The 14,077-nt window shown below is 37.4% G+C and overlaps 1 protein-coding gene across 1 annotated transcript in view; it reads left to right on the forward strand.

Annotated features, from left to right (window-relative positions):
• Positions 1–12,573, forward strand: part of CWH43 (cell wall biogenesis 43 C-terminal homolog) — an 89,703-nt gene extending 77,130 nt beyond the window's left edge. The window contains exon 16 of the mRNA XM_005554882.4: positions 12,305–12,573. Within this exon, the coding sequence (XP_005554939.3) occupies positions 12,305–12,383 (79 nt within the window). The 3' untranslated portion in view covers positions 12,384–12,573. The remainder of the gene's footprint in view (positions 1–12,304) is intronic.
• The last annotated feature ends 1,504 nt before the right edge of the window (positions 12,574–14,077 follow it).

Below are 14,077 nucleotides of genomic sequence, written 5' to 3' on the forward strand. Positions count from 1 at the left end.
TGGAACCAACCCAAATGTCCATCAATGACAGACTGGATTAAGAAAATGTGGCACATATACACCATGGAATACTATGCAGTCGGAAAAAAGGATGAGTTCATGTCCTTTGTAGGGACATGGATGCAGCTGGAAACCATCATTCTCAGCAAACTATTGCAAGGACAAAAAACCAAACACAGCATGTTCTCACTCATAGGTAGGAATTGAACAATGAGAACACTTGGACACAGGAAGGGGAACATCACACACACGGTCCTGTCGAGGGGTGGGGGGAGGGGGGAGGGGAACATTAGGAGATACACCTAATGTAAATGACAAATTAATGGGTGCAAGACACCAACATGGCACATGGATACATACGTAAGAAACCTGCATGTTGTGCACATATACCCTAGAACTTAAATTATAATAAAAAATAGAATAAAATAAAATAAGCAGCAAAAAATAATTATTAATTAAAAAAAATACCACTGCCTGGGACCAACCCCAGACCAATTTATCAGGACCTCCTGGTGTGGTACCTGGGCTTTGGGATTTAAAAAATTATTTTCAGTTTATTTTAATGTGCAGTTAGGATTGAGACTATGGATCATGGATAATTCATTTACATTGCATGTGAAAAATTCATTACCATGTGAAATATATATATATATATTTTGAGATGGAGTCTTGCTCTGTCACCCAGGCTGGAGTGCAGTGGCGCGATCTCAGCTCACTGCCACCTCTGTCTCCTAGGTTAAAGCAATTCTTCTGTCTCAGCCTCCTAAGTAGCTAAGACTACCAGTTCATGCCCTGATGCCTGGCTAATTTTTGTATTTTTAGTAGAGACAGAGTTTCACCATATTGGTCAGGCTGGTCTCAAACTCCTGACCTCAGGTGACCCACCTGCCTTGGCCTCCCAAAGTGCTGGGATTACAGATGTGAGTCACCATGCCTGGCCTTGTTTTGTTTTTAGAAGAGAAATCTATTTGCAGCAAAACATACGAGATGGAGTATGTGCTCTTTTCTCCCCCATGACTGGATAGTGAGAGGAAACTTCTACATAAAGTCAAACACAGAGCATATCGTATACATTATTATTATTTGACATTTCTATCACTTTTACCAGCTAATAGCTATAGACATTTCTCATTTTGTTGGGGGAAGAAAGAAATTTCTCCATTCTCTTTTTCTTCCTTGTCCCTCCTTACAACAAGAAAAAATTGTACCAAAGTGTAGGTGATGAATATGAGGAGAATTATCACCAAGTCTCAATTTGTTCCAATTCCTGTATTGATCTTACCCTGTGTAAGTGTAATGTGACTAGGAAAAGCCTGGGCCCTGGGGTCATTTGTCTGGCTCAAATCCTCACTCTTGCCAGTGAACAGCTGGGCAACTGTGGGCCAGTTGCTTAACCTCTCTGAGCCTCAAGTGCCTCATCTAAAAATGGGAAAAATAGTAGTGGTTACCTCCTAAGGCTATATGAAGCATGCATGGCACAAAAAGTTGTTAGAATAGTGCATAGTGAATGCTTGTGGTTTAACAGTAGCTGCAAAAGCAACCTTAGAATTTCCACTAGTAATGGTAGAAGTAAAATAGAAGGATTCCCTCCTTTTGCTTATTGAGATGGTTTCTTGAAGCTAGAAAATCAGGGAAGGAAAGGATTTTCTTGTGTCATTATTCTTTATGTAGCAGGAGTGCAGAGAAATCCAAATAAAATATTTTTGGCTAACCACAATGGCAGATTGATCCAAACCAACTGTGAAGGGAGCTAGATTTGCTTTCTCACTCAGTTTAATTATGAAAATAACAAAGGCATAAGTAGAAGGCATGTCTTAATTTTAAAACTGTGATGAGAGTATTTAAGATCTACTCTCATAGCAATTTTCAAATATACAATACATTATTATTAACTACAGTCACAATGCTTTACAATAGATCTCCAGAAATTTTTCATCCTGTCAAATTGAAACTTTGTATCATTTCACCAACATCTTCTCAACCCTCATCTCCCCCAGCCCCTGGCAACCACCATTCTACTCTTTGCTTCCACGAGTTCAATTTTTTTCAAATTTTACATATAAATGAGATCATGACGTATTTGCCTTTCTGGGTCTGGATTATTTCACTTAGCATGATGTCCTCTAGGTTCATCCATGTTGTTACAAATGACAAGATTTCTTCTTTTCAGGCTGAATACTATTCCATACATACACATGTTTGTGTATAGCTGCATTTTCTTTATCCATTCATCTGTCAATGGACACTTAGGTTGATTATATTTCTTGACTCCAGTGAAAAATGCTGCAGTGAATGTGGGAGTACAGATATTTCTTCAATACTAATTTCTTTCATTTGGATATATACCAAGAAGTGGGATTTTTGGATCATATGGTAGTTCTATTTTAAATTTTTAAAGGAACTTTTGTAATGTTTTCCACAATGGTTATACTAATTTGCATTCCCCACAACAGTGAACAAGGGTTCCTTTTGCTGTACATCTCCTGCCAACATTTGCTGTCTTGCCTTTCTGGCACTAGCCATTTTAACAGGTGTGAGGTGATGTATCGTTGCGCTTTTAATTTGCATTTCCCTGATTAGTGATGAGCATTTATTCACATACTAGCTGGCTACTTGGATGTCTTATTTTGAGAAATATTTATCCATGTTTGTTTTCTTGCTATTAAGATTTTTGAGTTTCTTATATATTTTAGATATTAGCCATGTATTAGATATAGGTTGAACATCTCAAGTAAAAAAATCCAAAATTCAGAATGCTCCAAAATTCAAAACTTTTTGAGCACGGACACAGTGCTCAAAGGAAATGCTTGGGGCATTTCAGATTTTGTACTTTTGGATTTGGGATGCTCAAACAGTAAGTGTAATACAAATTTTCCAAAAAATGAATCCAAAATCTGAAATACTTCTGGTTCCAGTGATTTTGGATAAAGAATACTCAACATATATATGGTTTGTAAATATATTCTCTCATTCTGTAGGTTGTCTCTTCACTCTGTTGATTGTTTTCTTTGCTATATAGAAGCTATTAGTTTGATACAATCCCATTTGTCTATTTTTGCTATTGTTTCCTTTGCTTTAAGGATCATATTAAAAAAATCATTGCCCAGACCAATGTCAGAAATTTTTCTTGATGTTTTCTTCTAGCAGTTTCACAGTTTCAAGTCCCCAAATCTTTAATCTATTTTGAGTTGATTTTTGTATATGGTATGAAGTAAGAGTCCGATTTCATTCTTCTGCATGTGGATACCCAGTTCCCCCACCACTGCTTATTGAGAAAGTTGTCCTTTCCTCATTGTGTGTTTGGGGTACCTTTGTCAAAGATCAATTGACTGTAAATGTGTGGATTTATTTCTAGGCTCTCTATTCTGTTCTATTGATCTATAGATCTGTTTTTATGCCAGTACCATGCTGTTTTAATTACTACAGGTTTGTTGTGTATTTTGGAATCTGATAGTGTGATGCCCTCAGCTTTGTTCTTTTTGCTTATGATTGCTTAGGCTACCTGAGGTGTTTTGTGGTCTTATACAAATTTTAGGGTTGATTTTTCTATTCCTGTGAAAAATGTCATTGGAATTTTGATAAGGATTACTTTGAATCTGCAGATTGCTTTGGGTAGTATGAATATTTTAACAATATTGATTATTCCAATTCATGAACACAAGATATGTTTCCATTAATTTGTGCTCTTAAATTTCTTTCATCATCATTTTATGGTTTTCAGTGTACAGGTATTTTACCTCCTTGGTTAAATTTATTCCTAAGTATTTTTTGATGCTATTGTAAATGGGATTGTTTTCTTGATTTCTTTTTCCAATAGTTCATTGGTAGTATATAGAAATGCTACTGATTTTTATAAGCTGATCTTGTATCCTGCAAATTTACTGAATTTATTAATTCTAACAGTTTTTCAGTGGAGTTTTTAGGTGTGTGTGTATATATATATATATATATATTCTTGTCATCTGCAAATAGGGACAATTTAAATTTTTCCTTTCCAATTTAGATGTATTTTATTTCTTTTACTTGCTTAATTGCTCTAGCTAGGACTTTCAGTACTATGTTGAATAGAAGTGCTGAGAGTGGGCATCCTTGTCTTGATCCTGATCCCAGAGTAAAAGCTTTAAACTTTTAATCACTGGGTATTGATGTTAGCTGTGGGTTGTCATATATGGCCTTTGTTATGATGAGGTCTATTTCTGCTATGCCTAATTTGTTGAGAGTTTTTATCATGAAAAGTTCAAATTTTCAGATGCTTTTTCTGCATCTATTGAGATGATCACATGATTTTTGTCTTTTACCCTGTTAATACATTGTATCATATCTATTGGTTTGCATATATTTAACTATCATTGCATCCTAAGGATAAATTCCCCTTGATCATGGTGTATGATCCTTTTAATATACTGTTGAATTCAGTTTGCTAGCATTTTGTTGAGGATTTTCTACATGTGTGTTCATTAGGGATATTGGCCTATAATTTGCTTTTCTTGTAGCATCCTTGTCTGGCTTTGGTAACAGGCTAATAATGGCCTCATAAACTGAATTTGCAAGTGGTCCCTCCTCTTCAATTATGAAAGAGTTGGAGAAGGATGGGAATTAATTTTTCTTTCTTCTTTTCTTCTTCTTCTTCTTTTTTTTTTTGAGATAGAGTCTCACTCTTGTCACCCATGCTGGAATGCAATGGCATGATCTCAGCTTACTGCAACCTCTGCCTCCCCGGTTCAAGCAATTCTCCTGCCTCAGCCTTCTCAGTAGCTGGGATTATAGGCACCTGCCACCATGCCCAGCTAATTTTTGTACTTTTAGTAGAGATAGGGTTTCACCATATTGGCCAGGCTGGTCTCAAACTCCTCACCTCAGGTGATCTGCCTGCCTTGGCCTCTCAAAGTGCTGGGATTACAGGCATGAGCCACCATACTTGGCCTAATTTTTCTTTAGATGTTTTGTAGAATTCACCAGTGAGGCCATTGGATCTGGGCTTTTTGCTTTTGAGGAGGTTTTTGATTACTGATGCAATTTCCTTATGCATTATTGAACTGTCCAGATTTTGAATTTCTTCATCTGTCAGTCTTGGTAGATTGTTGCTATGAACTGGTCCATTTCTTTCTTTTAGGCTATCCAATTTTTTGGTGTATTATTGCTCATAGTAGTCACTTATGATTATTTGTGTTTCTGTGGTATCATTTTAACATTTCCACACTGATTTATAATTTTATTAATTTGATTTTTCTCTCTTTCTTAGTAAGTCCAGCTAACAGTTTGTCCATTTTATCTTTTCAAAAAAAACAACTCTTAGTTTCATAGACATTTTTTAAGTTTTCTATCCTCTATTTCATTATTTTTGCTCTGATATTTATTATTTTCCTTTCTTTTGTTGACTTTGGGCCTTGTTCTTTTTCTGCTCCCACAGGTATAAAGTTAGGTTGTTTGATGTCTTTATTTTTTCATAATGTAGGTGTTTATTGCTACAAAATTTCCCTTTTAAAATTGTGTTTGCTATGTCCCATAAGTTTGGGTATATTGTGTTTCCATTTTTATTTGTCTCAACAAAATTTAAATTTTTCCTTTTGATTTCTTCTTTGATCCATTATCTGTTTAGGCAAGTGTTGTTTAATTTCTACATATTTGTGAATTTTCCAATTTTCCTCCTGTTATTGATTTGTAATTTAACTATTGTTGTTGGAAAGGATACTCAAAATGATTTCAGTATTCTAGAACTTGTTAAGGCTTGTTTTGTGGCCTAACATAAGTTTTGTCCTGGAGAATGTTCCATGCATTTATGAAACCCCAAAGTCTGAGACAGGTCTCAGTCAATTTAGGAAGTTTATTTTGCCAAAGTTATGGATGCACACCTGTTACACAGCCTCAGGAGGTCCTGAAGATATGTGCCCAATGTGGTCAGAGCACAGCTTGGTTTTATGTATTTTAGGGAGACATGAGATATCAATCAACATATGTAAGATGAACATTGGTTCAGTCCAGGATGGCAGGACAACTGGAAGCAAAGGCAGGACATCTCGAAGCAGGGAGGAGGCTTTCAGGTCATAGATAAGAGACAAATGGTTACATTCTTTTGAGTTTCTGATTAGCCTCTGCAAAAGAGGCAGTCAGATATGCATTTATCTCTGTGAGCAGAGGGATGACTTTGAATAGAATGGGAGGCAGGTTTGCCCTAAGTGGATCCCAGCTTGACTTTTCCCTCTAGCTTAGTGATTTTGGGGCCACAAGATTTATTTTCCTTTCACTTGCACCTGAAAAGAATGTATATGCTGCTGCTGTTGGATGAAATGCTCTCTCTATATGTTAGGTCGATTTGGTCTATAATGTTGTTCAAGTCTACTGTTTCCTTGTTGATTTTCTATTTGGATGATTTATCCATTGTTGGAAGTGGGTTATTGAAGTCCCCTACTACCATTGTATTGCTGTCTAGTTCTCCCTTCAGTTCTGTTAATATTTTCTTTATATATTTAGGTGCTCTGATGGTGGGTGCACATATATTTATAATTATTATATTATATTGATGAATTGAGCCCTTTAGTACAATGACCTACTTTGTCTCCTCTGACAGTTTTTGACTTAAAGTCTAGTTTGTCTAAGTAGAGCCACCCCTCATCACTTTTGGTTATCATTTGCATGGAATATCTTTCCAAACCTTTACTTTCAGTCTATGTATATCCTTCAAGCTAAAGTGAGTTTTTTTTATAGGCAGCAATTTCTTATAATTTATTTTTTTAAATCCACTTAGCCACTCTGTCTTTTGATTAGAGAATTTAATCCATTTACATTTAAAGTAATTATTGATAGTTAAGGACTTAGTATTGCCATTTAAAGAATTGTTTTCTGACTGTTTTACAGTTCCTTCATTCTATTCTTACTCTTTTCCCTTATGATTCGATGATTTTTTGGTAATAGTATGCTTTAATTGCTTTCTCTTTATCTTCTGTGTATCTACCATAGGTTTTATATTTGTAGATACCATGAGTCTTACATAAAACATAATTATTTATTTTCAGCTGGAAACAACTTTGTCTGCTGCATATAAAAACTCTGAGATTTAGCTTTTCCTCCCACTACATTTTATGTTATTGATGTCACAATTCATGTATTTTATATATCATGTACCCATTAACAAATTTTTGTAGTTATGTTAATACTTCTGTCTTTTAACTTTTACACTAGAGTTTAAAATGATGCTGCATAAGTATTAAAGTATTAATGTTTTCTGAATTTGACTATATTGTTAACTTTACAATAAGTTTTACACTTTCACATTGTAAATGTCCTTTCATTTCAGCTTGAAAAACTCCCATTAGCATTTCTCACAGGGTGTGTCTAATGATGATGAACTCCTGCAGCTTTTGTCTCTTTGGGAAAGTCCTTATCTCTCCTTGTCCCTGAAGGACAGCCTTGCTATATAGAATTATTGGTTGGCAGAATTCTTGTTTTCTTTTAGCACTTTGAATACATCATCTCAATTTCTTTTGACCTGCAAGGTTTCTACTGAGAAATACACTGATAATCTTATAGGGGTTCCTTTGAATGTTTTTTCTCTTTGTTTTTCTCTTACTGCTTGCAAAATTTTCTTTTTGTCTTCAATTTTTAAAAATTTGATTATAACGTGTCTTGGTGGCAATCTCATTATATTTAATATATGTGGGGGTGCTTTGGGCTTCATGGATCTGCATGTTAATCTTCCTATCCAAATTTGGAAAGTATTCAGCTGCTTTTCTTTAAATAAGATTTCTTCCCCGATTTCCTTCTTTCTCTGCTTCTTCTGGAACACCAATAAGGTATATTGGTTTACTTAATGATGACCTATAATTTCTGTAGGCTATCTTCACTTTTTCACTCTTTTTTCTGTTACTCTGGTTGGGTAATTTTGAATGACCATACTTTGAGCTCTCTGATTCTTCTGCTTGGTTGAGTCTGTTGTTGAATCTCTTCATTAAACTTTTCAGTTTAGTTATGATGTTTCTTAGCTCTAGAATTTCTGTTTGGTTCTTTTTTATGATTTCTATCTCTTTATTGAACTTCTCATTCAGTTCCTGTACTCTTTTTCTTATTTTGTTTAGTTGTCTATCTGTGTTCTCTTGTAGCTCACTTAGCTTCAAGATGATTACTATTTTATTTTGTTTTTATTACACTTTATGTTCTAGGGTACATGTGCACAATGTGCAGGTTTGTTACATATGTGCACATGTGCCATGTTGGTGTGCTGCACCCATTAACTCATCAATTACATTAGGTATATCTCCTAATGCTATCCCTCCCCCAACCCATGACAGGCCCCAGTGTGTGATGTTCCCCTTCCTGTGCCCAAGTGTTCTCATTGTTCAATTCTCACCTACGAGTGAGAACATGCAGTGTTTGGTTTTCTGATCTTGTGAAAGTTTGCTGATAATGATGGTTTCCAGCTGCATCCATGTCCCTACAAAGGACACGAACTCATCCTTTTTTATGGCTGCATAGTATTCCATGGTGTATATGGGCCACATTTTCTTAATCCAGTCTGTCATTGATGACTGGGTTAATTCCAAGTCTTTGCTATTGTGAATAATGCTGTAATAAGCATACCTGTGCATGTGTCTTTATAGCAGCATGATTTATAATCCTTTGGGTTATAAATCCCAGTAATGGGATGGCTGGGTCAAATGGTATTTCTAGTTCTAGATCCTTGAGGAATCGCCATACTGTTTTCCACAATGGTTGAACTAGTATACAGTCCTGCCAACAGTGTAAAAGTGTTCCTATTTCTCCACATCCTCTCCAGCACCTGTTGTTTCCTGACTTTTTAATGATTGCCATTCTCACTGGCATGAGATGGTATCTCATTGTGGTTTTGATTTGCATTTCTCTGATGGCTAGTGATGATGAGCAATTTTTCATGTCTGTTGGTTGCATAAATGTCTTCTTTGGAGAAGTGTCTGTTCATATCCTTTGCCCACTTTTTGATGGGGTTGTTTGTTTTTTTCTTGTGAATTTGTTTGAGTTCTTTGTAGGTTCTGGATATTAGCCCTTTGTCAGATGAGTAGATTGTAAAAATTTTCTCCCATTCTGGAGGTTACCTGTTCACTCTGGTGGTAGTTTCTTTTGCTGTGCAGAAGCTCTTTAGTTTAATTAGATCCCATTTGTCAATTTTGGCCTTTGTTGCCATTGCTTTTGGTGTTTTAAACATGAAGTCCTTGCCAATGCCTATGTCCTGAATTGTATTGCCTAGGTTTTCTTCTATGGTTTTTATGGTTTTAGGGTTAACATTTAAGTCTTTAATCCATCGTGAATTAATTTTTGTATAAGGTGTAAGGAAGGGATCCAGTTTCAGCTTTCTACTTATGGCTAACCAGTTTTCCCAGCACCATTTATTAAATAGGGAATCCTTTCCCCATTTCTTGTTTTTGTCAGGTTTGTCAAAGATCAGTTGGTTGTAGATGTGTGGTATTGTTTCTGAGTCCTCTGTTCTGTTCCCTTGGTCAATATGTCTGTGTTGGTACCAGTACCATGCTGTTTTGGTTAGGGTAGCCTTGTAGTACAGTTTGAAGTCAGGTAACGTGATGCCTCCAGCTTTGTCCTTTCGACTTAGGGTTTTCTTGGTAATGCAGACTCTTTTTTGGTTCCATATGAAGTTTAAAGTAGTTTTTTTCCAATTCTGTGAAGAAAGTCATTGGTAGCTTAATGGGGATAGCATTGAATCTATAAATTACCTTTGTCAGTATGCCCATTTTCACGATATTGATTCTTACTATCCATGGGCATGGAGTGTTCTTCCATTTGTTTGTGTCCTCTTTTATTTCATTGAGCAGTGGTTTGTAGTTCTCCTTGAAGAGGTCCTTCACATCCCCTGTTACTTGCATTCCTAGGTGTTTTATTCTCTTTGAAGCAATTGTGACTGGGAGTTCACTCATGATTTGGCTCTCTGTCTTTCATTGGTGCTTCAAGATGATTATTTTGAATTTTTTATTAGTCAGTTTTTAATTAGCATCAGTTACTTGTGCTTTATTTGTTATTTTGGTGGTATCATGTTTCCTTGATTATTTGTGATCCTTGTGGACATGCCCTGGTTTCTGCACATTTGAAAAAGTGGGTACCTCTTCTACTCTTTACAGATTGGCTTTGGCAGGGAAAGCGTTTACTAGTTGGCTGGTCCAAAGATTCTCAGTGGGCTATCTAGCTGGGCTCATGCATGGGCTTATGCTAGAGTTCTTGGGCAGACTTGCTTGGTGCCTGGGTTAGCAAGTGGATAGGCCTTGTGTCTGGGTCTATGGGGTCAGTCTGGTGCTGGGGTCCATTGGGATGGGCCCAGAGCCTGTGTCAATAGGGACTGGACTTGAATTCTGGGTCCATGACAGCCAACCTGATTCCAGGAGTAGGTGTGTGGGGTTAGGCCTTGAGCCTGAGTCTGCAGGAGCCACCCTGGTGTTGAAATGAGACTGGTGCCTGGGTGCATTGGGATAGACCTGGAACTTGGGCCCATGAAGCCTGGGCCTCCTATGTTGAACCAGTGCTGGGGTCTCCTATGGTGGGCCTGTACTCTGGAATTGCTGGAGCTGGCCTAGATTCTGTTACCTGGGGCTGCAGGGACTGGTCTGGAGCTGCAGTGCGTTAGAGCCTGGGTTCACAGGGCCCAATCTGCAGCCTGGAACTGGCAATGCTAACCTGGTGCCTGGGGTTATGTGGGGTGGCCTGGAGCTGGTTGCATAGGGGCCAGCCTAGCACTGGGGTAGGCTTGGAGGCTGGGACTGTGGGTATTGCTCTAGAGGCCAGGTCCATGGGCACTGGAGTCAGGGACCACAGAGTTGGTCGGGAGCTGCGGCAGGCCTAAAGGCTAGGTCCATGTGTTCTAGCCTGGAGTCTGGGGATTTTCAGGGTGTCCTGGCACTGGTGCCAGTCTGGAGCCTTGGGTGGGCCTGGAGCCTGAATTTGCTAGGGCCAGTTTAGGGCCTGGGGTTGTTGGGGATGGCCTCATGTTTAGGTTGGCCTGGAAGCTTGTTCTGTGGGTGCCAGCCTGGTGCTGATGTTCATTGGCCTGGACTTGGTGCTGGGGTCTGTGGCAAAGTTGGGTGCTTACTTCACTCCTTTCAGCCCGTGAAGAGTATCTATCTCTCTACTTACTGTGCTACCTAGTCTTGGGGGAGGAGTGATAGAAGTAATGAGAAGTTGTCCTTCCTACCCTTCTCAATGAGCCTTTTCTTATTTCTGTAATACATTCAAGTGCTATACTCTCTCATCTGAAATCTTTAACTCTTGTGAAGATATTTTTGTGCATGGATAGTTGTTCAAATGGATGTTTCTACAAGGAAAAGCACTGGAAAGTCCCATTTTATCATCTTGCTGACATCACTCTTGTATATATCTATACATCACACAATTATCCCACCTTTGTAAATGTATGACACATATATGTATGTATGTATATCTGTGTGTACATGTGTGTTTTTGTTCTATTTGCTAATCTGATTATTTCATCCAACTAGTATATTATGAACTTCATTCCGAAATAAAGTATTCTTCTTCAAATATTTTTTAATGATTGCATAATATTTCATTGTATGGATGCACCAAAATTTAGCTAATCAATTTTGTTATTTTTCCATATTTATTATTTTATTATTATAAAAAGTCTTCTAAGGACTTCTTATCTATTTGAGCATAACCTTGATTACTTCCTTAGGGTCTAGCTCTAGATGTGAAATAGCAGAATCAAAGATTATGTTAAATTTTATATTCCTTATTATTATTCTTTGAAGATGACAAAGGAAGCAGATCTCCTGTCTTTTACATGACAGAGGTTAGATATATTGGTTGCTTATGAAGAAAAGGAAGGAAGTGGTCTCTTATGTGCAAGTCTTAGCTTTCTTCCTAGTGTCTTTTGTATTCTATCATATCAACCAGAGCTGTGTAATTAATTAGTTATTCATGTGCAAAGTAAAGAACTAATCTGCAGCACATTAACACATGTAGAAAATTTAGAAGTTCTGCCAAAATAGATTTTTATATGCATAAATGTAACATGAATAACATTTCAGGTTTCATGACCCCTTTCATATAAACAAATATTATTCAAACTCAAGACTAGAACGAAAATCTAGACTTATTTTTTGGCAAGGTTAGCCAGTTGTGCTTTTGGAATTATCCGTAACCATGGAAAGAGGACTTTGGGGGTTAAAATTTTAGTTTGCCTTTCACATATGCATGAATCTTTTTTATTTATTCATTTACTATTTTATTTTATGGTTGAAATTTTGCATAAGAACATACCTTTCTGAATGGTTTTTACATGTCAATGACATTTTTTTTTTTAATTTTTTAGATTTGGATCCTACAAAGAAGGACACAATTATGAAAACAACCATCATTTTCATATGAATACTCCTAAATACTTTTTATGAAACATTTAAAACAAGAAGCTATTGGCTGGGCAAATCTAAGAAAAAAAGTATGTAAGATGAAAAGAAGAGATTAATGAAAGTGGGAAAGTACATATGAACAACCTTAACTTAAAAACAAACATGGTATCTATACAGTGGGAAATTACCTCAATTTATAAACCATGTTGCTTAATAAAAACATTTCTCCAAATTGTTTTCCCTAAATTTTGATAAAAAATAGAATGTGGGGTAATACAAGAAAGTTTCACCATGGAGTTAAAATAATTAAAAACGTCTTATCTTTTTAAGGTTTAGAAATAGGACTTTTTTTTTGTTTTCTTTTTTTGATACAAAATCTCTCTCAGTTGCCCAGGCAAAGTGCAGTGGTGTGATCACTGCTCACTGCCACCTTGATCTTTAAGGCTTAAAAAATAGGATTTTGTTTTTTGTTTTTTTTTGAGACAAGATCTCTCTCAGTTGCCCAGGCTAAAGTGCAGTAGTGCGATCACTGCTCACTGTACCCTTGATCTCTTGGGCTTGGGTGATCCTCCCACCTCAGCCCTTGGGGTATCTGAGACTATAGGTGTTTGCAACCATACCTGGCTAATTGTTTAATTTTTTGTAGAGAAGAGGTCTCACTATGTTGCTCAGACTGGTCTCAAACTTCTGGGATCAAGCAATCCTCCCACCAGCCTCCCAAACTGCTGGGATTACAAGGGTGAGCCACTGCACCCAGCCAGACATTGATTTGTTGGTGAGCTGGAAGGATTACTTGTGAAAATCAAGCAATTTTAAACCCTTCTTGGGACAAAGCTGGGGAAAATGTTTAACAAATTAAGTCTAATTACTAGAAGAATAACGTGCATGTGACTATTACTGACTTAACATGAGCAGCAGCCCATCACCATCCTTCCCTGAACTGTGAGGGGTTGTCTGTCTTTTCCCCATGCTTACACCTCTTCATGGCTGTACATGGCACCCTGTGCTGATGTCTCCAATCAGTCAGGCCACCCGGCTCTCAGCAAGCATACTTTAACACACAGAAGGGTCCCATGAAGTGATTTTCCTTCTGTAGAATCAAGTAGGCAGACAAAGGGGAGAATTCAACACAACAGCACCATCTCCATGGAAGATAATGATTTGAATGTTGGCCATGGAGGCACTTGAAGTCTTAGAACTGGAAAGGACACTGAATGCTGCTTTGCCTTTTGGGGCAGGGATAAAAGTTGTCAGAAAGAAAGTTTCCAAAAGTATTACATCACAATCTAAGGAGATTCCTCAGATCTTTTTAACGAAAGTGTATCATACTAGTCTGTTCTCAGGCTGCTATAAAGAACTGTCCAAGACTGGATCATTTATAAAGGAAAGAGGTTTAATTGACTCACAGTTCTGCAGGGCTGGGGAGGCCTCAGGGCACTTACAATCATGGTGGAAGGGGAAGCAAACACATCCTTCTTCACATGGTGACAGGAAGCAGAAGTGCTGAGCAAAAAGGGAAAAGTCCCTATGAAGCCATCAGATCTCATGAGAACTCACTCATTATCATGAGAACAGCATGTGGGTGACCTCCCCCATGACTTAATTATCTCTCACCAGGTCCCTCTCATGACACTTGGGGATTATGGAAGCTATGATTTAAGTTGAGATTTAGTGGGGACAAACTCCAAACCATATCATATACTGAGAACATTGCCATGTTCAAAACATTGCATTCC

Source organism: Macaca fascicularis, chromosome 5 (genome assembly GCF_037993035.2).
Source record: "Macaca fascicularis isolate 582-1 chromosome 5, T2T-MFA8v1.1".
Classification (NCBI taxonomy): Eukaryota; Metazoa; Chordata; class Mammalia; order Primates; family Cercopithecidae; genus Macaca; species Macaca fascicularis.